The sequence below is a fragment of the Spermophilus citellus genome (genome assembly GCF_964194105.1).
Source record: "Spermophilus citellus genome assembly, chromosome: 4".
Classification (NCBI taxonomy): Eukaryota; Metazoa; Chordata; class Mammalia; order Rodentia; family Sciuridae; genus Spermophilus; species Spermophilus citellus.
The window spans coordinates 24800910-24828829 of NC_138185.1; the positions used below are offsets into that span (position 1 = coordinate 24800910).

At 53.9% G+C, this 27920-nt stretch overlaps 1 protein-coding gene across 1 annotated transcript; it reads right to left on the reverse strand.

Annotated features, from left to right (window-relative positions):
• Positions 1-1224: 1224 nt before the first annotated feature.
• On the reverse strand, positions 1225-27920 carry LOC308647424 (uncharacterized protein; the record flags this gene model as incomplete). Its single annotated transcript, XM_081291457.1, has 12 exons — positions 1225-3648; positions 15627-15690; positions 17475-17520; positions 17706-17773; positions 18550-18733; positions 20924-21867; positions 22150-22272; positions 22362-22446; positions 23188-23319; positions 24129-24233; positions 26263-26517; positions 27709-27920. 12 exons carry the CDS (start codon positions 27918-27920, stop codon positions 3149-3151), a joined length of 2718 nt encoding a protein of 905 aa, XP_081147583.1. The 3' UTR covers positions 1225-3148.

Here is a 27920-nt window from a genome sequence, read left to right on the forward strand (position 1 = left end):
TATTAGGACCTCAGAGAGGGTGATGTCCAAGTTGACCTCAAGGAGGGAAGGCAGGACCCTGCGGGTGTGGGAGGAGGGAGGGGAGGATTCAGGCGCTGGAGCAGCTCTGGGCTCCTGGGCAGAGAGAGGGGTGAAGGGCCCGGTGGGCTGGGGCCAGGACCAGGCCAGGCCGGGCCGGGTGGGCCTCCAGGAAGCCTGTGGATGTTCTTCTGAGTTGCACAGGAGCAACAGGGAGTCTTCACCAGGGGGTGGTGTGATTTATTTACGTTCTGAAAACTCACTCTGGTGGGGTGTGGGCCTGGTGGGAGCAGGGAGACGGGGAGAAGGCATGTAGAGTCACCTGTGAGAGGGGGGGAGCCCTTGTCCAGTGTGACATTGTGACAGCTGGTGGGCTGCTGGCCAAGGTGTGGAGGAGTGATGGCCTTTGGGATTTGGGGCCTGCAGCCCTGGCTGGGGCGTGGCTGCCTGGTGCTGGCCGGGGAGGCGCGTGGCTCTGCGCTCTCCGCTCGAGGCCCCTGTTTCCCAGCCCCCCCACACTCTTAGTTATCACCCCCGGCTGTCAATGCACCCATCCCATGTGCCTTTGGCCCTGGGGGTTCTTGAGGGCTCCGGCCTAGGCCTGATCTCCACTCAGAGCAAGCGCGGAGGCTCCCCAGAGGGGCCGTGGAAGGTGGGCCTTGGCCGGGCAGCCTCCCCAGCCTCACTGAGGCCACAGAAGCACTCCTGTGGTCGGCTGTACGCGTTGCTTTGCTGTGTAAGGTTTTATTTGAAGAAGTGGATTGTGAGCCTTGAAAAGTTTGAAAGCTGCTGCTTTCTTTTTTTTTTTTAATATTTTTTAGTATCTTTATTTTTTATTTATTTATAGTTGGTGCTGAGGGTCGAACCGGGTGCCTCACACATGTTAGGTAAGTGCTCTGCCACCGAGCCCCAGCCCCAGCCCTGAAAGCCACTTCTTCAGAGGTGTACTTCCTTAAGACGACCTTCACTAGTGAGGGCAGCAGAGATGCTGGGCCACCAGAGTGCGAGAGGGAGAGGCGTCTGGGGCAGGGGCACAGATCGGCCCTTTGCTCTGCGCTGAGTAGTGAGGCTGGGCTGGGAGAGGACGTGGGGGCTCGTCTCCTGGGTGTGGAAATGGCCTTGGTTATGGAGGGGTCTGGCTCTATTGGGTGCAGTTAGGCTGGTTTCCTCCTTGGCACTCGTGGGACACCCGGGCTGGGTGTGTAGGTCAGAACTTCAACTCCGAGGGCAGCTGCGAGAGGTGGGAGTGGGAGCCCCGTTTATTCCCCTCCTCCCCGGCCATGTCCAGTATGGCTGTGTGTCCGCTTAGCACTAATTTGCGATGGGGGAAGGCCAGAGCCCAGCGCCTAACATTCAGTACCTGCCTCCTGCCTTCAGGGCCCACGGTTACTGGAAGCATTGGATTCACTGCCGCATTGTTTTGTAGGAATATTATTTTCCAGAACTCGCAGGGTGGGCCTGCCCGCCTGGGAGTGGCGACCAGCCCCCATGCCCCCTGGCACCTCAGTGCTCTCTGAAGATGGAAGAGGCTGCCTGCAAGCTGTGAAGGGAGGGGCCTGATAAAGTCACTGGAGGCCTTCAAGGCCATGAGGCCACCTCCATGGGCCATTTTGTGACCCTGACTGAACTAGGCCTGCAGCAAGCTGGGTGCTGAAAGTTTTGCAATAAGTGTATCATCCTCGAGGCGGGCAAATAGACGAGCTGGAAGACCAAGCCTCAAATCTGCCCCCTGGCCTGGGCTCTCGGCGTTTACGGGTGAACAGGCAGATGGTCAGAGGGTGGGAAGGGCCGTCGGAGGTGAGGAAAAGTGGAGAAGCCGGGTCCACGCTTGGGGGTCCACACACAGGCAGTTGTACTTCGTGGCTCTTCAAAGACACACTTTCAGCTAGTGGCCCTTCATGTCAAAAAGTCAGCCATCGGACACTTAGGACCCCAAACACACAGGCAACCACTGTGACCCTTGTGCCCAAGGCGTCACCTGAAGCAAAGCTGATGGGGACACACACGTTGCTTAGCAAGCTGACCCTTAACACTGGTGAAGGGGGACACAGGGTCTCCAGTAGCCCTCTGGTGCAGTGGGCATCCCCAGGTGCTGGGCGGATGCTGGGTGTGACCTGGGTGGGTGGGGCTTCCCTGGGGAGGGGCTCCCAGGCTCCCTTGGGCGCACCATGGCTGCAGAGTCACCCTCGAACCCAAGACCTTCAGGGAGCTTTGTCCTTACTGTGGGTGTGACAGGTGGCGGGTGTGAGGACCTGTGCTGTGTTTGCTCTGCCCTGCGGGCCCCAGGCTTCCCGCTGCACCAGCCCCTGCCCTGCCTTTCCCTGCCTGCCACCTTCTACCTGGGCCACTTGGCGTCTCTGGGACCCTCCCGACGATGGCACATGGTCATGGCACACCCGTCCTGCACGACGGTCACCCCATCCGCTCAGGGCCTGGGCTTTGGAAACGCACAGGCTTTTCTTCGTTTTTGGAGGAAACTCCCTTTTCTTGAAGAGCTGAGAACAGAGCTCAGACCCCCCCGCCCCAGGCCCCAGGAGCCAGGACCACGGGCTTCATTTAAATAGCTGGACACAGCCCTGCCTCCCAGAACCCCGTAGGTCAGCGACGGAGCAGACTCCTCCACCAGCAGGAAGCATCTTTATTGTACAGAGAAGTCCATGGTGATTCAGCCGTTCTTGACCTGGAGGTCCTGAGCATGCGTGGTTGAGGGCAGGGACTGGTCCTGGGTCAGAACCGACTACTCTGGAATGGTCAGCAGCAGGTAGTCCTGTGAACAGAAACAGAGTTGCACTCCCCATTCATCCTCGATGCCCATAAAACCCACTCTCCCTGAGGCTGTTCTAGAGAGGGACCGCACCCTGTCCCAAGGACACTCCAAGAAGGAAGAGTCAGAGACCAGGTGGACAAAGAGGATTGAGCAGAGGAGAAGGAGTCTCAGAGATGCTTGCGAGCAAGGAACAGACCAGACTTGGGGGCTTTTCCTGAGATACATTGACTGAATGAGTGAATGGCAATGAAGGAATGAGGGGTGGTCAGGCCTGCCATGCAAGGATGTGTAGGTTGTGCACTGCTCAACTCCTGGTGGCATTGGTCATGTAAACTATAGCCCTGTTCTGGGGACACCTGAGTTCTAGGGAGGTGGGTAGTCCGGGCTAAGGTAACAATAGGTGAGTTCAGATGAGCCCCTTGGACTCCAGCTCTGCTGTGCTGGGCAAGTTTTCTCATTTTCTCTGCCTCTCTGAGCCTTTAGTTCCCTCCGTGATAAAAATGACTTTGTGGAGCTGATTGTGAGAGTCCTGCATGTGTGGAAGGCGTTGAGCTCTTCAGCCCTGTGGTCTGGCTTCCTGAAGGACTCTGTAGGCCTGAGGAACCTCGGTCTCCTCATCTGTAATGGGGCTAGCGTCCAGGACAGCTGTGACAGGTGGTTAAGGAAAGGGAGGCAAAGGGCTGGGCCCACGCAGGCGCATCCTCCAACTGAGCCTCCGCCTCTGCGGGTGAGCGGGAGCCTCTGACCCCCACCTCCCCTGCAAAGGGCTCCCTCTGCACCTACCTCGGAGAGGTCCATGTGGGCCTGGTTGAAGGAGAGGCCCTTGACATTGGGCAGCGGGAGGCTGTGTCCTCTGAGCTGCGCTACAAGAGGGGAGCGGGGAGGGGCGCTGGGGGGTGAGCGGGGCCAGGCCAGAGGACCCTGCCTGCTCCCCTGGGAAGGCTCTGGAAAATGACCTTCCACAAGACCGCTCCCCGGGAAAACGTTGCCCAACCTGAACGCCAGCCCTGAGGGGAGAGCCAACCTCCTCCCTCCCGCCTAGTGCCCAGCCTCTCCACCAAACCAAACGTTCACCCTCCCAACCCCAACGGGGCCTGAAGAGGGGGCAGTACTGAACCCCGGGCCTGGACCTTCCCCATGGCAGGTGGTCCCTGGAAGGAGAGGAGCACAGAGCGAGGCTCTAGGTCGCAGAGGAAGGAAGGTCAGCAGTGGATTCCGAGTTGTGAGCTCTTCCCGTGACTTCCTACCCCTGCCTTCCCCAGTTCAAATTTCAACCAGCACAACTAGGTCCCCGTGTGTCCCAACAGCTCTGCCCGCAGTCTCCAGTGAGTAATTCACCCTCATTGTAAACTGTGAAACCCAGCCTCCTCCTGCAACCTAGACTTGCTGCTCCAGGTCGGCCTCCGGCCTCTGTCATTGTGAACCACGCCCCCACCCCCCAACCTTCTGGGGATTGAACCCAGGGTCCTGGGGCACTTGGCGGGCACTGCCTCGCTGCCACACCCCAGCCCAGGATCTTCTGTTTAGCAGCACGCTAGTTAAGGGATGATCAATTTGTTGAGGCTTCTTAGGAGTCCTTCAGGGAGGCGCATTGTTCTTCAGCTGCGGGAAAACTGTGCTGAAAATACTGAGCTCCTAAAAAATGCTGAAATGTCAGTAGAAACAGAATGGCTCAAAAACAGGATTAGAAAAAAGTTGGAATAAACCAAAAAATTCACCTGAAAATGTTAAAAATTGGATTCTGCTAATAGGATGATATCCATCAAATATATAAGTGTATTCACGAATATACTTATCTACCCAGAGTCCTTAAAGCAAGTTTTTGGTAAACGTGGAGAACTGGTCATTTTTCAATTTCAGTTTCTGTGAATTAGCTACTCGGCCAGTTGGTTTTTGCAAACTTCCTTAGACTTGACCTTGAGGCCTGGCTTGGGCTCCCCGACTCCTCTTCAGGGCTGAGCAGCCCTTAGCCAGCCCCACCCACACTGTCACCTGGCCCCAGGGAAGGAGAGTGTACCCCCCCCCCCCAGCTGTGTCCTTCTGGCACAGACAGGTGGGGGTGGGATGGAGGAAGAGTGACAGGTGCATGTCTTCCTTCTGTCCTCACCATGCAGAGGCCTCTCCACAGTCCCTTGGCCCCAGCCTCCAGGCTGCCCAGCTTGGTCCTTTCCCTGTGTGGAGGCCAGATGGCCCTCCTGCCGATTCTCCTATTTGGGCTGCTTCTTGCAGGCAGCCCTCCGGATTCCTCAGTGGCCTTAGCCCTGTGTGGGGAGCCATTCTGACACGTGATTGGGTGACTCCCGTTAAGGGCCTGAGGCACTCTGGCTGTGTCGGAGTTATCCCGACCCTTTCCTGATGAGAGAGCCCATCCGTGTGGGGGTGTGCGTAACCACTGACCCTGGAGACCCAATCACTGACCCTGACCTTGGAGTGCAGCCCCCCCTCAACCTTCATTGGATGGAATTCTCCCCTGAATCTCTTGTTTCCCCCAAATAAAAGGCTGATCCCCGGCGTGTTCGCTCTCTCTCTCTCCTGCTAGCCCAGAGTAATCCTCGCTGCCCTGCTGAGCGGCTGGAGGCAGGGAAACAGGGAGACCGAGCCGTCTCGGACCTAGCATTAAAATAAGGTACTGTCTGTGTGTTTTATTTTGATCTCTTCTAACTAACTGAATGCCAGAACCTCATTAATGAAACCACTGCGCAGGACGCGTGGTAGAATTGGCGCCCAACGTGGGGCATTCTGAATTAGTTAGATTGAGTGGGAGCGCGCGCTAAAAAGATTAAGGAAATAGAAATAAAGAAATAAAGAGAAAATAGAGGAAATAAGGAAGATAAAGAAATAAGAGAAAGGAAGAAGTGACATTTGGGTCACAAAAGTAATAAAGAGAATAAAGAAAATAAGAAATAAGAGAAAGGAAGAAGTGACAATTGAGTCACAAAAGTACCAGGAAATATTGAAGGAAAGAGACGTTAATTTACTTAAAATGGGAAATTCTACTTCTTCGGATAAGGAAATGTATCTAACTATTTTAGACAGTATAATTAATCAGAAAGGAAAACAGATAAAGAAAACTCAGTTATTACAATTCTTAAAGATTGTAGGTGAATATTGTCCTTGGTTTTGTGACCAAGAGTCTCCAAATTTACTTACTTGGGAGAAATTAGGAAGAAAGTTACAGAGAGTTTGTCTTTCTACTGAAATACCTGGAGGCATAGAGAATATACAGAAAACTTGGACGGCCCTAGAAATTTGTCTCTTTGAATACATGGACCAGAGTCCGTGGCCACCAGAAGAGCTTCTGAGAGGTATTCAAAGAGCCATTAAGTCTATTCAAATGGAAAATCAGCCTGAGGCTAAATTAATTTCCTTTCCTTTGAGCCGTTTTAAAACAAAAGCGCTAGGAGCTAAAACAAAGGTTAAAAATGTGCAAGCTAGCCCGCAGACAGATTATACAGAACAGCATGATAAAGAAGAAGCATCTCTAATCTTGGAGAGCCCTCCAGAAGTGGTAACCAATCTTCCTGGAGAGGAAAATACAAAGGAAACTCCTAGCGGGGCTCAGGTTTCTTCTCAGCCACGTGAGTTAGAAACCCAAATTCCAAATGGCGATAGTACAGAGTCTGATAACAGCTCGCAGTCTGAGGAAGAAAAATTAGACATAGAAACTCAGGACTTAGAGAGAAATTTTAATAGATTGCATTTAGCACCACCTGCCCAAGCCCTAAAAATTCAGCCGATACCTGCTAGAAGAACCAAATTTAACAGGTGTGCTGAATTAAAGATGACTTTTCTTACCCCAGTTCAGCAAGGTATTAAGAAGGCTCAAAAAATGGGGGAGGATACTACTGGTTTTCACCTCTTTCCAGTTTTTGAGCAAACTGATGAGCAAAATCAGAGAGTTAGAATTCATGCTGTAATTCCATTTAAAACTATCAAGGAATTAAAAAATGCATGTGAAACGTACGGCCCAAATTCGCCTTTTGTTCAGAGTCTGATAGAAAATATCTGCTCACAACCCCTTCCTCCTAGTGACTGGGTTTTTTTAGCCAGATCTTGTTTGAGCGGGGGAAATTACTTACTTTGGAAAACTTACTGGACTGATTTTTGTAATGAACAGGCAGAAAGAAACAGAAGACAGGGCATAGAAACGCCAGTAGCGATGTTTTTAGGGACTGAAGATTTTGCTGATTTAGAAAGACAGTTAAATTATGATTTTGTAGTGTACAATCAAATAACTGATTGTACAAAACGTGCCTGGAGGCAAATTGTCCCCAAGGACCAGTCCAATTTAGTTCTTACCAAAATCAGACAAGGTGCCAATGAGACTTATTCAGATTTCGTAGCCCGACTATATCAGGCTGCAAACAGGTCCATCGGAGACCCAGGAGCTAGCGAATTTATTGTTAGACAATTGGCTTTTGAGAACGCAAACAAAATTTGCCAAGATGTTCTCCGCCCCCATCGTAAGAAAGGAACAATTTCTGAGTATATTCGCTTGTGTTCTGACTTAGATTCCACTCAATTGCAAACGGTAGCCTTAGCAACAGTATTAAAGGAAACTTTGGGGCCACAAAATTCAATTCAAAAGTCCCGCAGCAAGTGTTACGTTTGCGGAAAACCCGGTCATTTCGCCTACGAATGTCGCCAACGCAAATTTAGGTTTAGGGCTCCATCTACTGGCGATAATAGATATTGCAGGACTCGGCGCCACGTGGTTGATTCGGGTGGCGCGGATGAGCCCGCCTTCTCGCCACAAGTATTTCCTCCTAGCGAGGGGACAAAAAACTTCCGTTCGGCCCCTCCCCGGGCCCAGAAACAATATGGGGAGACGTCGCACAGTGTGACGTCACTAGCGGCGCCGACCAGGACAGTCCGCGATTTTTACCAGAGCAGAGACATAAATCACAGACAGTTTTCTTAGGACCTTCAGAGACAGTTGAATTAGATCCTGAAACGGGACCAACACAAATCCCTACTGGGATTTTCGGGCCGCTTCCTGAAAATACTGTAGGTTTAATTTTGGGGCGTAATAATTTAAAGGGAGCTATTGAAGTAATACCTGGCGTGATAGATTCAGAATTTAAAGGGCAATTACATGTTACTGTAAGATCCAATTATGCCCTAAGACTCACCCCAAAGGATATTTTTGCTCAATTAATATTATTGCCTTGTGTCTCAAAAAGGCACCTGCCGGCAGATTCAGTTTCTAAACCGCCGGACAGAGTATATTGGTCCCAGTTAGTGCGACAAGAACGCCCTTTATTAAAACTTAAAATTAATAATAAAAATTTCCTAGGAATAATTGACACAGGGGCTGATAGTTCAATATTGTCCAGCCGATTTTGGCCCAGGACATGGCCTCTACATACAGCCTCAGCTAATCTAGAAGGAATAGGAAAAATTTCACAGCCTGCTCAAAGTGCCAACTATCTCCGTTGGGAAGATTCTGATGGAAACAGTGGAATATTTAAGCCTTATGTGTTAGAGTCTTTACCAGCTAATCTATGGGGAAGAGATATACTAGCCAAAATGGGACTGCTACTAGTCACCCCAAATTCTATAAGGTCAGTTGAAGAAATTAATCAAAGGTATTTTCCTGGAGATGATAGGGAAAACTTTCAGAAAGAATATCTGTTTACAAGCCAGTCTCCACGACAAGGATTAGTAAATACTTCAGGACAAAATTTTTATTAGGGGCACTGAGTACTTCCCCGATCCTTAAAACAGCTGAAAAAATTACGTGGCTCACAGAAGAGCCTATTTGGATTTCTCAATGGCCCATCTCAGGGGAAAAGCTTAAAATAATTCATAGATTAGTTGAGGAACAACTTCAAGCTGGTCATATTAAACCAACACTTAGCCCTTGGAATACACCTATTTTTGTTATTAAGAAAAAGTCAGGAAATTGGAGGTTATTACAGGATTTAAGGGCAATAAACCAGACAATTCGGCCTATGGGATCATTACAGCCAGGACTTCCCTCCCCCACAGCCATTCCTTTAGATTACAGCTTGATGATAATAGATTTAAAAGACTGTTTTTTCTCTATAAGGTTACATCCTGAAGATTGTAAAAAATTTGCTTTCACTGTCCCAGCAGTTAATTTTAAGGAACCTGTTAAAAGATACTGCTGGAAGGTCCTTCCTCAGGAAATGCGTAATAGCCCTACCCTGTGTCAAAAATATGTTGATCAGGCAATAGATCCCATTAGAAATAGCTTCCCTGATGCATACATTATTCATTTTATGGATGATATATTATTGGCCCATGCTAATTCAGAAGTACTTTCAGAAATTTTTACTCAGTTAGAGACCTCACTTACAATTATGGGTTTAAGTGTAGCTCCTCAAAAAATTCAAAAGGTATCTCCTTTTCAATATCTAGGTCAGATAATTCAAGGGAGTACAATCCGTCCTCAAAATCTTCAGATAAGAGTTAAGGAGTTACGTACCCTTAATGATTTTCAAAAACTATTAGGAGATATTAACTGGCTAAGACCATCCTTAAAGTTAACTACTTCTGAGTTAAGTCCTTTATTTCAGATATTACAAGGAAATCCTTCTCCAACCTCTCCACGTCAACTAACTTTGGAGGCCAAAGCAGCCTTAAGGAAAGTGGAAATTACAATTAAAAATGCACAGCTTACTAGAATAGATCCTAAAGAAATAATATATTTATTAATATTTCCAACTGAACATACCCCAACAGGAGCCATATGACAAAAATTAGGAGTTATTGAATGGATTTACTTATCTCATTCCCCTCAAAAAACATTAACACTTTTTCATGATTCTACAGCTCAATTAGTGATTAAGGGTAGAACTAGGATTTTACAATTAATTGGATCTGAGCCTGATATCATAATTATTCCATTTTCTGTTCAACAGACTAATTGGCTTTTTCAAACTTCTACTTCATGACAGATAGCTTTTACAGATTTCCCTGGCCAGATAGATAGCCATTATCCTCGTGATAAGATTGTACAATTTGCATCATTAACATCACTTATTTTTCCAAAGATTGTACTTTCCCATCCAATAGAGGGAGCTTTATCGGTGTTCACAGATGGTTCCAGCTCTGGTAAGGCAGGTTTCTTCAGCCGTGTTCACACAGAGGTAATACAAACTTCTTATACTTCAGCTCAAAGGGCAGAACTTCAAGCCCTGATTTTGGCCTTAGATTATTTTTCAAATGAGCCTATTAATATCTATTCTGACAGCTTATATGCAGTCAGAGTTACCAAAAATATTGAAACCTCAGTTATTGGGTTTACTTCATCACAGGAGTTATTTGAATTATTTCATAATTTACAAAAGACAGTGCTAATGAAAAAGTACCCATATTTTATTGGACATATCCGAGCACATTCTAGCCTCCCTGGACCTTTGGTTGCAGGTAATGATAATATTGATAAATTAGTAGCTTTTTGTCAACAGATGTCTTCATATGACTGTGCCCTAGCTTCCCATTCCTTACATCATCAAAATGCTTCTAGCTTACGTAAAAAATTTAGTATTACCAGAGAACAGGCTCGTCAGATTGTAAGCCAATGTCCTAAGTGTGTTATTTACACTCCATCTCTGCCATCAGGGGTAAATCCCCGTGGATTAAAACCAAATCAAATATGGCAAATGGATGTAACTCATATTCCTCAATTTGGTAAGCAATGTTATGTGCATGTCATAGTGGACACTTATTCTAGATTTATTTTTGCCACAGCACGTACTAAGGAAAATACTCAACATGTAATTTCTCATTGCTTAACAGCTTTTTCTGTTTTAGGGTGTCCTATGCAGATTAAAACAGATAATGCTCCAGCTTATGTAAGCTCTGCTTTTCAACAATTTTGCCAAGAGTTTCAAATTAATCATAAAACAAAAATTCCTTATAACCCCCAAGGTCAAGCCATTGTAGAACGAGCTCATTTATCTATTAAACTTCAATTACAAAAATTAAAAAGGGGGAATAAGATAATGACTCCCCAAAATAGCCTTAATCATGCCTTATTTGTTTTAAATTTTTTAAACTGTGACACAGAAGGTCACACTGCTGCTGAGAGGCAAATGTCTCCCTCGGTGACAGGCCCTTTAGGCAGAGTTCTGTGGAAAGATTTACAGACTGGTCAGTGGAAGGGCCCAGATCCGGTAATATCATGGGGCCGAGGGCATGCTTGTGTTTTTCCAGAAGGTGCTTTCCGTCCCATCTGGGTGCCTGAACGTGCCATCAGACATGGAGGAGATAGAACCCAGACTCAAGCGACTGAGGATAGACACGGAGGAGCCACAACCCAGAAGGAGGAGATATCGGAAAAAGATGAAGAAAGACCAGATTGAACCAGCCGAGAAGCTGATTTCGTGGAAAGATGTGAAGAAATTGACAACCCAGGCTTCCCAAATACTTCGACGCCTAGGAAAGAACAGGACACCAGTCTTGATGGTAGCGACAGTAATTGCCCTACTGGGCTGTCAGGTAAAAGGGAATCAAATAGACACTTATTGGACATATTTCCCAGATCCACCCCTGGTACACCCAGCTGTGTGGACTGGAGAATCTATTCCAGTATTTACTAATGACTCATTCATGATGGGAGGATTTACAGATACTCATATTACTCCCAGTCATGTGACTAGATTTAATTATTCTGGCTACAGTGCCCAATTACCTTTATGTTGGTCACATGATAAACATGCTGGCTGTCTGAAAGTATCATTCAAAAAAAAGACAGCGATTGGTAAACCTAGACTGACAAATAATTCTATTTATGGAGACTTAAAACCTAATACTAGATCAGTAATTAAGATGGGACTTTCCCATAACAAGCCAGTCATTTCTGCAAAACCTCCACCGGTACCCCACTGTCCAAATAGTTCTATAATTGAAGTTGGCACCTTTCCTAAATGGATGGATTGTGTAAATACCTTTCCTGTACAACATAAGGTGTCTAAAGCTAGTGGGTATATTTTAGATTGGTCTCCAAAAATTGATAAGAGACAATTACAAAAAAATTCTGCTATGACACCTGCAGGATTTGTTAGTAATATTTTGACTTATAGTAAAGGAGGCATTCAAAGAGATATTTGGCGTTTAATTGCTGCCTCAGAGTATTTACATTTTTCAGACAAACCTTTACCAAAATTTGTCGGCAAGAACTGTAAAGAGGGATCTTGCTATGGCCTAAGAGCCTGTGTCCAATCTCCTTATGTTTTAATTATTGGAAATGTAAAAGTTAGATGGATAGATGATAGATATTTTGTTACTTGTAATAAGTGCAATCTAACCAATTATATTTCTAGGTATAATGGAGGAAAAGGAGTGCTGATACTTCATCAGCCCTCTTTTGTTTTATTACCTGCTAATATTTCAGAGCCATGGTATGCTGATGCTGGTTTACAAGTTTTACAGCAAATTCATGCCCAGCTAACAAGACCTAAACGTGCTATTGGAGTCATAATTGTTGGTGCCTTAGCACTGGTCTCATTTATTGCCTCAACCGTCTCTACATCTCTGACATTGTCTCAGAATATTCAACATACAAAAATTCTTAATAATTTAGCTCAAAATACTTCCAAGACTCTGCGTAATCAAGTAAATATTGATGAAAGGATTGAGACTAAATTAAACGCCTTAGAGGCGACTGTTATTAACATTGGTAATGAACTTTCAGCCTTAAAATTTAAGAAAAGGCTTAAATGCCATGCTAATTATAAGTATGTATGTGTTACAGCTGCCAAGTACAATGCTTCTCTCTGGGATTGGGAGAAGGTTAAAAACCATTTATTAGGTATATGGCAAAATAGTAATAATAGCTTGGATATTCTGGAACTTCATCACCATATCCAAGACATTCAAAATAATAGAGCTGATTTTTCAGATCCTTCTTCTTTGGCTAATCAAATATTGAAGGAGTTAAATGGATTCAACCCTGGAAATATTCTTAAACACTCCGCTTGGTACATTATTGGATTATTCTCTTTGCTGTTAATTCTCTTTTGTATTATAACTATAGGATGGCGAGTCCTCCAATCAAGAATCCGGGGACTCCAAAGAGTGAACCGCCGCCTCATTGTTAAGAATAAAAAGGGGGAATATGTGGGGAGCCATTCTGACACGTGATTGGGTGACTCCCGTTAAGGGCCTGAGGCACTCTGGCTGTGTCGGAGTTATCCCGACCCTTTCCTGATGAGAGAGCCCATCCGTGTGGGGGTGTACGTAACCACTGACCCTAAAAACCCAATCACTGACCCTAACCTTGGAGTACAGCCCCCCCTCAACCTTCATTGGATGAAATTCTCCCCTAAATCTCTTGTTTCCCCCAAATAAAAGACTAATCCCCGGCGTGTTCGCTCTCTCTCTCTCCTACTAACCCAGAGTAATCCTCACTGCCCTACTGAGCGGCTGGAGACAAGAAAACAGAAAGACCGAGCCGTCTCGGACCTAACATTAAAATAAGGTACTGTCTGTGTGTTTTATTTTGATCTCTTCTAACTAACTGAATGCCAGAACCTCATTAATAAAACCACTACACAAAACACGTGGTAGAGCCCTGGCCTCCCCTTGCAGGGAGGCTGCAATATGAAGAGCACCCCTTTCCCCAGCAGGCTGCGCCCCTGTTCACCTGGCGTCTGGCTGCCTCTCTGGGTCTTCCCTTGCCACCCTCCTCTGCCTTCAATTAGTCCCCTTCTCAGATACCAATTGAATCACTTCATGCCCAGCTTCCCTGGCCCCATAGGTCTCAGTCTGGCTGGCATTGGCGCCCACCTGCTTCTTTACCCTGTGTCCTAACAGGAGTCACAGCACAGGACTCCTGTTGGGGAAGCCAGAAACCAGGGTTCTGGAATCAGCTCTGCCAGAGACTTGCTATGTGACCTTGGGTCAGTCACTTAACCTCTCTGGACCTGGTGGGATGGTTCCATCTGAAAGATGAAGAGCCAGGGGGTGAGTAGATTCGGGCTGTTTATCCTACATGAGTGTCTTCGGGGCATGAGGCTGCGGGCAGAGTGCTGGGATGCATGGGAGACCTGGGGGCTCTGCTCTCAGGCAGCTCACCCTCTGGTTCGGACACAGACACTTAAGTAATCACATGGCGAATGGTGACTGTCCCGCTCACTGCAGGGGAGGCTGAGGCAGGAGGCCAAGTGCATCTCTGTAGGACTGACTCCCAGCTGCACTCGGTCTTCCCGGCTCACTTCCCTAGGATCCCGCCAGTTACGGTGGCGAGTGCTGCTGCCCACGGGTGGAAGTTTGAACACTGGAGAGGGACGCGGAGGCAGGCGGCACAGAGACCATGTACAGATCATTCCTGCCTCTGTCCAGGAACGGGACTGACCTACGGGAACGGACCCACTTTCTGGTGGAAAATGAGCCACTGAACCCAGGAGGGGACTGGGCGTGTATAGGCTGTGGGTGACTTAGTGAGCGTGTCACTCAGGAACTTGAGTCCTTGGGCTGGGGGTGGGGGGCCAGCACTTGGAGGGGATCAGTGTTTTCTAGAGACTGTCACTGTGAGCCGCCTTCTCCGCCGCGGCAGCACCGGGAGGGCTCCTCTTGGGAGAGGGGAAGGCTGTCAAGGTGGCCTCCCCACCTCCTCCCTCGGGTCTCACTGTCTCAGGTTTTCATTTTTATTTTTTCACAACACACAGGGTTCATTTACAAAGTAGTGACACAGACTTCTCCCGGGAGGGAGAGGAGGGCTACGGCTGGTGTCCTGGTGGCTCTAGGAGTGAGGTGCCCTGCCCCTCTCAGGCTTCCTGGTCTTTCTTGGTTCTCCCGCCTCCTCCCCTTACCTCTCTCCTTCCTGCGTGTGACCAGGCCCAGGAGGCGCCGGTGGGTGGCTAAAAGGTGAGGAGCAAATGGACTGGGGCAGGGTCAAGAGGAGACATCAACTAACAGACTTGTCAACTCCCAGAGGGAGGGACAATCCCTGGGACAGGTCACCTTGGCGACAGTTTGAGCAGGGCCAGGTGGGGGAGGGCTCTGAGGCTCTGACAGTTCAGTCTCCCAGGCCCCAAGCGGCCTTCCCCACTGCTCCTGGACAGGCTTTCCTGCTTCGCCCAGACCAGCCTTCCTCCCCGGGCCTGCTCTGGGGGAGCCCCAGGGAGACCGTGGTGCTTTGGCAGAGCTTGAATTTCTTGCCAGACAAGCCCCCAATGGCGAGGCCTGGGAGAAGGGAGTGAGAAAGAGCCAGACGCTGCCCGCTCTCACCTCTCCCCGAACAACCCTCTCCAGTGCTGAGCACAGACCCCCGCCCCAAGTTCAAATTCCCCATGTCCAACTGCCCCGCTGACCCGCTCAGCTCTCAGGACAGCCTGGACAGCCCGGCCTCTCCTGAGAGCAGAGGCTGTTTTCCCGCAGGGAAGTGGCCCTTTGGAGGTGCAGTCTCTTCCCTGAGTAAAAGGCCGAGATGGCCCCTGACCCCTGACCCCTGACCCCTGATCCCTGGCCCGTCTTTTCGTGCTAACAAGTGTCCTGCATTGGGGTGAAGGTGAAGTGCAGCCTCCGCATCTCTCGGGTCAGTGCGCGGTCACTGAAGAGCCGCCCCTTCCTGTGGCCTCCCTGAGGCCCACCTGGTGCTCTGCGGGCTGCCTCCCCTCCAGCCCCTTCCGCCGAACGCCAGCCTCCCCTCCCGAGCAGCAATGCCCCACTCCATCCCCAGCTGCCCTCACACGGCCACTGGGCAGGACAAGAGGGCACTTGCCCGTCACACCAGGTCCAGTGTCTGCCCTGCTGCCTGCCTTCCCTGAGACAGTCCTCAGCCCACCTGGGGACCAGGCCCTTTGGACTTGTTTGGAGCTGCTCCAAGCCACGTGACAGGTGGCATGGCGGAGAGTCGCATGGGGCTTACCGTTGTGATGGGGCAGGAACCTCCTCTTCAGGAACCGAGAGAGAGAAGCCCGCAGCTGCTCCTCCTGCAGCACAGCAAGGGGGACAGGAAGGTCACCTCCAGGAATGTCCCCTCGGCTGGGCTGGCAGATTCTGCCCACAGGGACGAAGGACCCAGTGCACAGATGCCCATGGGGACAACATGGAGATAGCACTTTTGAAGGACCTTGGAGCCAGACTGGTGAAGGGACTGGGGGACACGGAGGGCCTCAGAAAGAGACACCCTCACCCTGTGGACTCTCTGGGGGAGAAACGGGTTGGTCTGTGGAGCCCAGGGCCAAAGCCTCACAGGTGCCCACTGGGGACAATCGAGGGAGCTCTTTAAGGCTGAGAGGTGCCAGTAATGTCACACGTGGAGCTGCCACCTCCTGTCACTGGGGACGTGCTGAGGGGGTCATGACCAGGATGGTCCCAACCCAGGTGGACTCTTCATCGCCCTCCTCCTATCCCCCGGGAGGTGGTCACAGGAGGTAGGTGGTGTCTATGACGCGGGTGGCACGGACAGCGCCTGGCTTGTCTGACCCGATGCATGGCAGCCTGGTCTGAGGACTGCCCCTGGGGTGTTACAGAAGTCCCTGACCCGGGCACATGATCCTCAGGACCTCCAGCCCTGGGACTCTGTGAGGCAGAGATGGAGGGAGGAAGGTCCAAGGTGGTGCCGGTGGTGACATTTGTCGTGTTGGCCGGGTCGTGCTCTGGCCTGGCTGGAGTTAAGGACGAGAACTGTTTTCTCCTCCCACATTTCCTCACACTCAAAGCAAAGACTGAAGGGCTGTCCCCGCTGGCCCAGGGACACGGAGGAGGCTGAGAACGGAGCGTGCCCCTGGCCCTGCTTCTAGCCCAGGCACCTGGCCCTGGGCCCTGGAAGAGGCCTCCCCTCCTCCTCCCTTGTGAGCAGGGGGCTCAGGTCAGTCCCGTGCAGCGGGGAGCCCTGCACAGCTGTCCTCAACATGCAGGGGATGAGGTGCCCATGGAAAACCTGGCTCTGGACACCGCTCTTTCCCCATATCAGCTCCACTGAGAGGTCCCTTTAGTGCCACCTTCAAACACACCCGTGACTGACTGCTGCCCTCCACGCCACCACGTCCTCACTCAGGGCCTCTCCAGTGCTGGGCTGCTCCTCCTGCCGGTCTTCTTCCTGGCTTCCAGCCTCTACCTGGTCCTCCAATCTGAGCCTCCTCTGCTTGGACACTCCCTTCCATAGCTCTTGGCTCACTCAGAGGACCGGCCACCCCTGCTGTGAGCCTGACCCTGCGCCCCCTGACCTCCTTCACTATCCCTGCAACAGCCACCTGTCCATCAGGCACGCCTGGCCAGGGGCCTGGGCCCACTTCTTCCCAACAGCCCCAGTCTTCCCACTTCTCCTCTGGGTCTCAGCTTGTCAACGAGGCCTTCGCAGACCTTCCTTTTCAGTCTGACCCCAACCCACATGCCTGATCCCCTGTCCCCTCCCCCTGGGCCTGTAGAAGCTGCTCTCTAATCTGCCCTACTGCGGCTCCTGTGGAGTGTGGCCTCACCCCGATGACGCAGGCCTTCCACGGGGCAGGGACCTCCTCGCTGCTCCCCAACACATCCCTGAGCAGGGCCAGGCAGAGTCGGTGCTCGGTTAGTGTTGGCTCAGTGTGAGGAGGAGGGTAAGGGGCAAGTTGAAGCCCGGAGGCTTCTCCCTGCCACCCAGTGGGAGAGGAGATGGGACAGGAAGCGAATGAGCCTTTCCACCCCACTGCACCAGGGCCTTGGGACCTTGGGTTTGTCCAGCACTGGGTCCTTTGAGACCACAGGGAGGCCAAGGCTGTGGGAAGGGACTCACCTGCTTCTTGAGAACAGCCGGGTAAGGGCCCAGGGTGACCGCGGCACTACCAGGGAAAAGAGATGGGTCTCTCAGGGCAGGGCAGCTGGCGGGGTGGACACAGTGCCCCTCCCTCCCCCCATGCTGACAGCTGGTGGGACTGTGCCCACAACCACACCCTCCCCCTCCACTCTTGCTGTAGGCTGTCTTTTTTTTTTCTTTTTCCAGAACATTCCAAACAAAAAACGTTACCTGTTTGGAGAGAACTGGAGTTTTAATTTCTGGTTTGTGGAGGAAAATGCAGCCGTTGACAGGAGTTTCTAGAAGGAATTGAGAGAATGAGGTTGGGAGGGGAGTGGGATTTGCGTTCCAGGCGGAGAACCGTCTGCTCCGTGCCCATGTGGGCCCTGCCAAGGGAGAGGCCGGAGCTGGCTGCCTGGGGGGGTGGGGGGTGGGGGAGCCTTTGCAGTGACTGTCACTGGCTCCAGCACCCGGCTTTGGAAGCAGAGAGCCTTGGGCTGTGAGGAGGCCCTTCCAGATTCACGTTTCAAAAATGGACTTTTTGCACCTGCCAGACGTGGCCAGCTTCTGGGCCACGGAATCGTACCAACAGCTCCAGGGACCCCGAGGACTCACGGACCCCTGGCCCCTTATCTGAGGCAGCTTCCCTGTGTCCAGGTCTGTTAAAGGGGAAGTGGTCACCTCAGGGGAACAGAACTAAGAGACAACCAGGGGCTGCCCATCCCCCAGGCCCCCGGGCTGCCCTCTCCAGCCTGGCTGGCCCTGGGGCATGGAGGACCCGGCCTCCTCCTGGGCTCCTAATGCCTTGATGTCCAGGGAGAGGGTGCAGGGGCCTGGGTCACCCAGCAGGAGTGCAGAGCCGAGGGGCGGGGACACGGCCTTCAGTTCTGAGGACACCCGTGGGCAGCCCTGGGGGTGGGCTCCGGGAGCAGGTGCCAGTGGGCTTCAGTCCTGGCAGTGGGCACGGTGGCCTGAGTGTGACTGAAGTCAGCTGATGACACGGTGGTGAGCTCTGCCCTGCCCACGGTCAGTGGGCCCAGGACCCCCCGAACAACCACCTTCGAGCCTCACTCACCCAGGAAATGGAGCTGGAGGTGTTGTTGGGCCCCAGCAGTACCAGGGAGCCCGGCTGGGTGACCGTGGCTGTATGGCCGATCAGGTGGACAGTGGGAGGATCCGGAGTGTTGATGGTCAGTCCCACACTCCCTCTGGACCCATCAGAAGCCTGAAGGAAGTTAGAGCAGAGGTGGAGATGGTCCCTAGGCTCAGCTCAGAGAATGGGAACAAGACCACCCAGGGGGCAGCGCGTCTGGGTTTTCATTCTAGCTCTGCAGCAGCTTGCTGTGAGACCTTGGGGAGGTCGCTTACCCTCTCTGAACTTTTCAGAGGTGGGATTACATCCTCTTTGTCCTGTTCACACTTAAGGTAAGAACATAAGTTTTGGCACCAGAGTTCCAGTCCCAACACTTGCAGGCTGTGTGACCTGAGGCAAGTTTCTTAATCTCTCTGCACCTATCCCATAAAGCCGGGAGGGATTAAAGGAGCATTCTCAGTTCCCTCCCCTAAGTGCCCTCCCCTAAGTGCCTCGATGCCACATTCCAAAAGCCTTTGAAGAGGGCACTGAGCTTAGACTTGGGGGCCAGAGGCTCGTTTCAAATCCTGGTTCTGCCATCCGCTTCACAATGTGAGGTGACAGGTGACTTCCCTGGTTGAGCCTCTGAAGGGGGGACCTGCCCAGCGGGTGGGGCTCCTCAAGGTCACGGTCACCTGTGCTGGCAGCACCCTCAGGGATGCATTTGCTGTCCCTCGTTTCCTCCCCAGGCCTGGGGAGGCAGGTCAGGGATGTCTGGAGTCCCAGTGGGGAGCCCTGGCCAGATTGGAGCCCGCCCAGCCCCGCCCTGTTCCAGAACCTTCCCTGACACCGGCCAGGGCGCTGGGGGAGCTGGCAGTGCCCCTACCGTGGGCCCGGGCTCCAGTTCTCCCAGGGACAGCAGCTGGACCAGGTCAGCAGCCTGGAAAAAGGACAGAGTGTGTGTGCGTGTCCTGCAGCCCTGGGGACAGGGACACCGCCTGCTCTCTGGCCGGTCTCCGCAGGACAGGGGCCCCGCGCCCAGCGTCTCTGCAGGCTCCGTCTGGAAACTTCACTTGTTTCCACGGTTTTTCTCTCAGCTGATTCTGAGAACTCCTACCCGGCGACATGGAGAGACTGTCACGGGGATCACGTCACTCAGCACGGGTTCCAGGACGACCTCCTGGGTCGCTTGGCCTCGTACAAGCCATAAATGGGGACACCCCCACCCCAGGGGACTTTCTAATCACGCCACGTGGGAACACAGCGCTAATCAGGAGAACGTCCGAGTCACGTGGGAACCTGCTGGCCACATGCACTGCCTCCTGGTCCCACCTGAGGTCACACGGGTCCTCCTTAGCACACTCCTTTCTGCCACACCCACCCAGACCTGCTGTATGTGGCCACGACATCCACGTCAACGGCACTTTCCCCCCATCACAAGTGGGGCTGCAAAGAGTACCCTGGCACGCCGACCCCAGTCCATGGGCACAAGAACTTCTGCAGATAAGGGATCACGGGCTTCCACCTAATGCCTCAGGGCTCCACACCTCTGTGGGACAGAGGGGACAGGAGGGGACAGCAGGGCGAGGCAGGAGGCCTGGCTGTAGTCCAGATGTGACCTGCTGGACGACCTTAAACATATAACTTGCCCTATCTGGGTCTTGGTTTGTACACACTATTTTATATATATATATATATATTTATTTATTTATTTATTTTTGCATGAACCAGATTCATGGTGTGAAATTTTCCACTTTGCGTATATATAACCTTATATACACGTGTACATATATAAAGTCAGAATATGACCAGTGTTTTGGTGGGAATGGAAGAGGTCAAGAAGGTGCTCTCTGAGCAGATGACGTTTGAACTGAGACCAATAGTGGAGAGAAGAGTGTTCCAGGCAGAGAACAGTAGGTGCAAAGGCCCTGAGGTAGGAACCAGTTCAGCCTGTGTGGCTGGAATGCTGGGGGGTGAGAAGACCGGGCTAGAGAAAGGGACAGGGGTCAGATGGCACAGCACCCTGGAGCTGCAGAAGGAGACTTTATTCTGGATGTAATGACCTGCTTCGGGGTGGATCCATCTGTGTTTCTTGCTCTTTGATCCCCATCCACCCTGGGAACTAGCTTTTCTTGGGGACCTCTGAGTGTGTGCTTCCTTGCTCTCTCTAGGTCACTTCTCGGAGATATCGTCACATACTGCGCTGTCCACGGTGGCCCTTTGGCTATCCCCAGCCACTGGCTACCCCAGTGCCCTGCTTATTTTAAATAAAATAAGCTGTTTGTGTACCACGAGGTCCTGAGCTCTGCAGGGGCAGGGATGCTGTGCGCATGGGACCCGGGACACGGTGGGCCTTCAACAAACATTTGCCGCTGACTGAGTGCTGCGGGTGACGTCTCTGGCGAGGGGCTTCCCTGCGCGGTTCTGAGGCTGAGATAGGAGACCCCAGGTGAGGCCCAAGGCCCTGGGCGACTTGTGTGGGCCCAGGACAGCACTTCGCCGCTGGGCCTTAGTTTCTTCCTGTGAAACATAGAGCAGTGAAGGCCCTTCCGCCCCCACCCCTGGAGCACTCACTGCGGGGTCCTGGGGGGCCACGTGGACTTCCTTGCTCGTGTAGAGGCAGGACAGGATGTCATTGTAGAGCTCCATCCCAAAGACCAGGTCCGCCATGCTGCCTGGGGCTAATGGTGGGAGGGGTCGCGGGGCCAGGTGGTCAGGCCTTAGGGCCCTCTGGGCTGGGCCACAGGGAGTCACAAGCTTCAGAGAGAAGAAGGAAGGGGACATTGAGCGGAGCAGCTCCCGGCTGCAGCTGGCTGCCAAGGACCTGCCGGGCTTGCCGGGCGCTGGGCTCTGATCCAGGGGCCTGGCTCCTCGCGTCCCCCGGTTTGATCCCACCCTTTTCTCTGTGCCTTTGTCAGAAGGGCCCCGTGGGACCCAGGCAGATTCCGCATCCTGCCACCTCCTGTGTCCCAAGGAGCAGGGGACAGAGTGGGGCAGACACTGTGGCTCCCCAGGTGGAGGGACCTCCCGGGTGGGAGTGCTGGGACAGAGCTGAGCCCCCCTCGCTGGCCAGGCAGCCCTGGGTGAGCTCCAGGCCATGGGCCTCCTCCTCCCTTCCCCCTCCTCCTCCCCCCTTCCTCCTCCTCCTCGTCCATCTCCCCTGGACCACTGGTCCCCAGAGGGTCTGCTGGCCGAGGGCCGGCTCACCTGGACTCTCATCAGGATGGCCTCCTCCCTGAACTCCGTGGTGGTGACGTAGTATTGGACGTCCTCTGGGCCCGAGATGGCCGGGGCTAGGTGGACATAGAACCAGGGCTCAGCCTACAGCAGGGGAGGGGTGGGGGGCAGGAGAAAGGTCCCCCCGACCCCAGCCTTGAGACGGCTGTGCTTGTGCATCTTAGAACAAAGTGAGCGACAGCTTTGCACAGGATTTTGGGTCACCCAGCGGCCATGCTCTGTGGGCCCCTTGAATCAGACAGGGAAACAGGGGCTCAGAGGCTCAAGGACTGTCAAGGTCACAAGTGACATGGCCCCTTCCCCCCACTAGAAAGCAGGGTCCCTGCGGGAGGTCTGCTTTGTCCCAGTCGCATTCCCAGAGCCTACAACAGTGCCTGGCGCCGGGCGGGGAGTGGACACCTCTGCCCCGAGCAGCAGTGACCTACGGAGGACGATGGTCAGTAGGTCTTCCAGCAGGGAGCTGAGCAGGGCCGTGGCCAGGGGGCACACCTGGGGGACGACACAGTCCTCCTTAGCATGGGGTCAGGTCGGCGTGCTCCCTTGGTGAGGGTGGGAGGCAGGGCGGGAGGGCCACTCACCATCTTCTGCAGCAGGAAGGGCAGGGAGTGGTCCAGGACGCCGGCCACCAACTCCAGAGGTTTGTCCACCAGGAGGGCGTCTGCCCTAGGGGAAGGGGACAGCTGTGGGACCTGACACACTGTGCAAGGGCAGGCGTGGGTCAGAGAGGGGAGGCCCGGGCTGGGCTGAGGGGCCCCTGCTGGCCTGGGTGGCTTGGCCTCTCCCTTCCTGGTTGCTGTCCCCCCCTCCTCTCCTCTCCTGTCCTCTCCCCTCCTGTCCTCTCTCCCCTCTTTGCAGTCTGCTCGTCCCCCCCTTCTCTCCTGCCGACTTGACTTTCTCCTGATTCTCTTCCCTTCTGTCTTTGGTAGGGTCCATGGCACAGAGCTCTAGCTGGCCGCAGAGGCCACAGAAAGCCTCCTGGAGGACGTCTGCACGGGTGTGTCCCCATGAGATCGATAGGCAGCGTCACCTCCTGCGTCAGCTCCTGCGCTGGGTGGGCCTGTGGCTGACCCCCTCCCCACGCCGCCCCGCTGGTGGGTGCCGGGGGCACCTCATTTTCTGGTGGGGAACCCGAGGCCGGGAGCGGGGCAGCCTGGGCAGGTCCTCCCTGTAGGAAGGGACCAGGCGGAGGTCTGAGCCTGCCCGAGGTGGCAGCTCTCAGCCATGACATCCGGTGTGGAGGCAGGAGATGGGGACAGGTGGCCTGTCAGCCTGGGGCCTTGGAGATGACCCTGTCCCTGGTGCCCTGGGCTCTCTAGACCCTAGGGAGAGGCAGCAGTCCCAGCCCTGGGTCTCTGAGGTCGGTCAGCTCGGGAGGGAGGAGTGGGCCCGGGCTCTGCCACTCACTGCCCCAGGATCTCCACGCTCAGGCTCCCGGGAGGGGTGTGGCACTCTTCCAAGGCCACCGTGGTCCTGTTCCCCGTCTGCTCCAGCCGCACCCCCATGCGAATGTTCTTGATGACTTTGAGCCGCAGGATCCTGGAGGGACGGTGTGTGGGACAGGCTCTAACCCGGCCCGAGGTCGAGGCAGGACGTCACAGCCGGCCCCACGGTTGCCCGGAGGACTCAGATTGAAAATCAGGAGAGCTCCTTAAAACAGGGACAACCGGGGGACCTGGCGGCACCCTCACGGGGGACCCACACCTGGAACTGAGGGTGGCCTGGGGGTGGGCCTCAGGCTCCCCTGCTTGCTACAGCCCCCACCAGGACGATGGTCACTCAGCACGTTGATGGCGCCACCCGACAAGGGGAAGGAAGATATTTTACAAGGAAAAGTGGGGGTGGATGTGTAGCTGAAGGGCATCGATGAGTTTTCCCGCTTCCTGGGCAAACAGTGGTCCACGGGCTGCTCTGTGGCATTTCTGAGTTTTGCAGATGAACACTCAGGACCGCTTAGTGCAGGGAGCCCGGTGCCCATTTCACAGATGAGGAAACCGAGGCCAGGGAGCAGACCTGCCCAGTCAGTTGCCCAGCCCAGGAGTGCCAGCCTCCAGGTGAGCGCGTATTAGACCCTCCTCAGGCCACGCTATTAGTGCCCTGAGCTGCCCAGGTGCCCAGAGTGAGTATGTGTCCCCCAGCATGGAGTCAGAAGGCTGGATGACTCGCTGTGTGATCCAGGCAAGTCCCTTTCCCACTCTGTGCTTCATTTTTCCCACCAGCAAAATGGCTGTCAAACGTGCATGGATAGAAAGGACTATCAGGGTCCTTGTGGTGACATGTGGCCTGTGGCTTTGGTTGGCGTCCTGGCAGTGCAGGTCTGGGTGGTGAGGAAGCCCACGTGCACTTACTCCTGGAGCGAGAGGTACAGTTTGCAGCACAGCGTGACCTGCAGCAGGCTGTCGCTTAGGATTTGCAGGGTGACCTCGGGTCCTTTGGCATCTTCTATGACCAACCTGGAGAGGCACGGGGTGCTGGTGAGGCTTGTGGGGTGTGTGTATCTGAATGGGTGGGAACAGGGGCAGACCCCAGGAGAAGCTGGGGCGACAAGCCCTTCCGGTGACTCCAGCCTGGCTGTGGAACACGGGGCTCTAATTACAGTCTCCAAGCCCTGAAGATGGGACAAGCCTCTTCCCTTGTCTGGGCCTCAGTGTCCACCTCTGTGAAATGGGGAGGAGACGTGGAGGGGCCGTCTTGTCATGTTTCACCTGTCTGAACTCAAATACGGGCCTCTGGGGTTGGGGACAAGGCTTGGGGTAGAGCATTTGCCTGGTATGTGCAAGGCCCAGAGTTTGGTCCCCAACCTCGCTAAAACAAAACAAACAGCCACACCAAATCGGAAAACAAGACCATGAAGGCAGGCTCTGGAAAAGAAGAGCAAAGAGAGTCCGGCAGCTGCAAGTCCAAACAGGAGGAAACCCTGGCCTCCAGCATGGAACTTTCAGGAAGGTTCCAGAATGCCTTGGAACCCGCGCAGCTTTCCTGCCGCTCTCCGAAGCCATGCCCTGGTGGGGCGGGCAGGAGAGGCACTGTGAATGCACAGGCCAGGGTGACCGCAGCCGAGCCGGGCCTTGGCCAGGCTGGGGCCCCGTGGGCCGCACCTCCTCCCACCAGCAGTGCCCTGGCCTTTCACCTCATCCCACCCCCGAAAACGTCCTCTGAGTCGTCTGCTGTCTTAGGGTTTGGCCTGCTGTCCGAGGCGCTCATGCTGGGGACGGATGTGGGGGGAGCCCCTCCCCGGGGAGCCCTGCCCTGCGCGCAGGCACTTGTCTCACGGGTCCCCATGTCCGTCCTTAATCCTCTGCCTCATTTGTTTTCAGAGCCCAGCAAGGGACATAGTGAGGGGTGGGGCGGCTGGGGACGGACTCGGGGCCATGGACCTTACCACCCGTGGTTATCCTGGAGGGGCCAACCAGGTGGCCCAGAGTTCTGCTTCAAGGAGAATCAATGTCAAGGGCTGAATTACGTCCCTGGCTCCCAGATTCATATGTTGAAGTCCTAATCCCTAGAGCCTCAGAATGTGACCTTATTGGGAAACAAGGTCATTGCAGACGTGATCCGTCATCCCAGGCTGTCCTGGGGTCGTATAGGCCCCTAATCCACATGACGTGTCCTGGGGTAGGGGGATTCTGGACACACAGAGGGCATCCCTGGTGCGCAGAGCAGGGACGGGTGGAGTTCCTACACCCAGCACCAGAGGGCGCCCTAGGTGACAGCAGCCGGGGAGCCAGCCCACAGGGGCGGTGACCCCACACTGTACCTGGGCCTGATTGCTAGGCAGACAGTGAGGCTGTTTAGGCGACTCAGCTTGGGGCACTTTGACAAACAGACACAATTGGAAAAGCCAGATTTTTAGAAAAATCCTCTATTTTTTCCCCTTTTCTCTTGGTGGGGTGGGTCTGAGCCAGGGCCTCGTGCGGGCCAGACACGTGCCCTGAGCCACACTCCTGGCCCAGAGAGTCTCGATTGCTAGATGGGGTCAATTTATTTAAAATGTCTTTCAAGACACCACACAGGGGGCTGGGGATGTGGCTCAAGCGGTAGCGCGCTCGCCTGGCATGCGTGCGGCCCGGGTTCGATCCTCAGCACCACATACCAACAAAGATGTTGTGTCCGCCGAGAACTAAAAAATAAATATTAAAAATTCTCTCTCTCTCTCTCTCTCCTCTCTCCTCTCTCACTCTCTCTTTAAAAAAAAAAAAAAAAAAAAAAAAGACACCACACAGGTTTGTAGAGAAAGGGGACAGGGCGGCCGCCCTGTGGGCCTCAGAGCCTGGCTCAGACCCCACTCCTGCCTTCCCAGGGGGTTTCAGTGGCTTGGAGGGACAGAAGGACACCCTTGCCTTGTGCTCGAGGCTGCAGAGGCCACAGAGACACCCGGCTGCCCACCTCGTCTCCGCTGGATAGGCGAGAACGTGGGCTGGGGACAGGACGCAGGCCCTGTCCCCGGGGCAGGAAAGGCCACAGCAGCCTCAGGCCACTCACCCGCCGGCCTGGAGCAGGTCCGGCAGCAGAGGGAGACTCTTCCCCGAGAGCAGGTCCCCGACCAGCAACAGGTCCAGCCCGCTGCTCTTCTTGGACAGGCTTTTGCTGACAAAGGGCAGGTGGTCCAGGACAGTCGCGCCTTCCCCCGGGGTCCCCGTCACAGGCACCCTGACTACGCGGCTCAGGATCTGGTGCTCTGCAAACAGGTCTGAAATGTCTGTAGACACGGCCTCCTCAGCCTGGGCCTTCCCCCCACTCGTTCACCAGTGGCCCCCGTGTCACCCAGGCTGCGCCTGAAAGCCTGGGCCCCAGCCATCCTCCTGCCTCTGCCTCCCGAGGAGCCGGGACTCCAGGTGCGTCCCCACTGCCAGTGGCTGACAGGCCCTTATGAAGCACTTCTCAGCAGGGCTCTGGGGACAGCAGCACTCTAGTCAGGGAGACGACAACATCCCAGCGCTCAGAGCAGTGAGCAAAGTAATTTTTAGCATCAATTAAGTGCTACAGACTAAAAGGGAGCAGATGGAGCCTGACAGGCTGAGGGCCTGTTTGGGACAGAGGGATTAGGAAGGGCCTCCATGAGGAGGTGACCTTTGAACCGAGGCCTGAGGAAGTGGGGAGCCCACTGTTGACCATCTGGGGAAGAACGACATAGGCAATGGTGTGTGCAAAGGCCCTGCGGTGGTTATGAGCCCGGTGGGTTTGTGAAATAGAAAGATGGGCGAGGCTGGAGCCGGGGTTGGGGGGTGGGGGAGACAAGTAGCTCACAGCCAACGGGGAGGGAGGCACACAGAGGGACAGGGCGACAGGTGCAATGTTACACTTGGATAGGGCCATAGAAGAGGCTCCACCAAAGGACTGGGAGCCCAAAGGAGGGAGAGTCCTGCTGGGAGGATCAGGAGGGATTTCCAGAGGAGGCGCAGGAAAAGCTTTGCCTTCTCAGAGGGTCAGAGTTCCCCAGTGAGGAGCGGGCACCCGTTTTGGCAGAAGGGTTGCATAAGAAAGGAAGGAAACGAAGTTCATGGAGAGGAGGGAGAGCTGGGAGATGTGGGACTTTGCGAGGACCAGGAGCTTAGAAATGCTTTAGAAAAGCCAGGCGCTGGGTGCACACCTGTAATCCCAGCAGCTCGGGAGGCTGAGGCAGGAGGATCAGAGTTCAAAGCAGCCTCAGAAAAAGCAAGGCACTAGCCACTCAGTGAGCCCCTGGCTCTAAATAAAGTACAAACTAGGGCTGGGGATGGGGCTCAGGGGTCGAGGGCCCTTGGGTTCAATCAGGTATCCAAAACAAACAAAAAGTGCTCTTTAGGGCACTGGGGAGCCAAACCAAGTGACAGAGCTGGAGAGAGACAGGTCAGCCCCCGGGACCGGCAGGTGAGTCCTATGGCTAGTGGGGAGGAGCTGGGGGGGGGTTGTGGCCCCCTCTCCTGACCCCCGCCTTCCGCCACGCACCCTCCACATTCACCTGTCTCCAGCTGATCCTTGCTGACCCGCAGGTAGAGCGGGTTGTGGGCCTTGCCCTGGGCAGGGGGCGGCAGTGCCCAGCACAGCAGGGATGCCCAGAGCAGCCGCATCCTCCTGTTGGACCTGTGGGCGCAGAGCGTGAGGACGTCCAGGTCCCAGCCAGGGACTGGCAGCCCTTTACCTGGCTCTGCCTCCCCCAT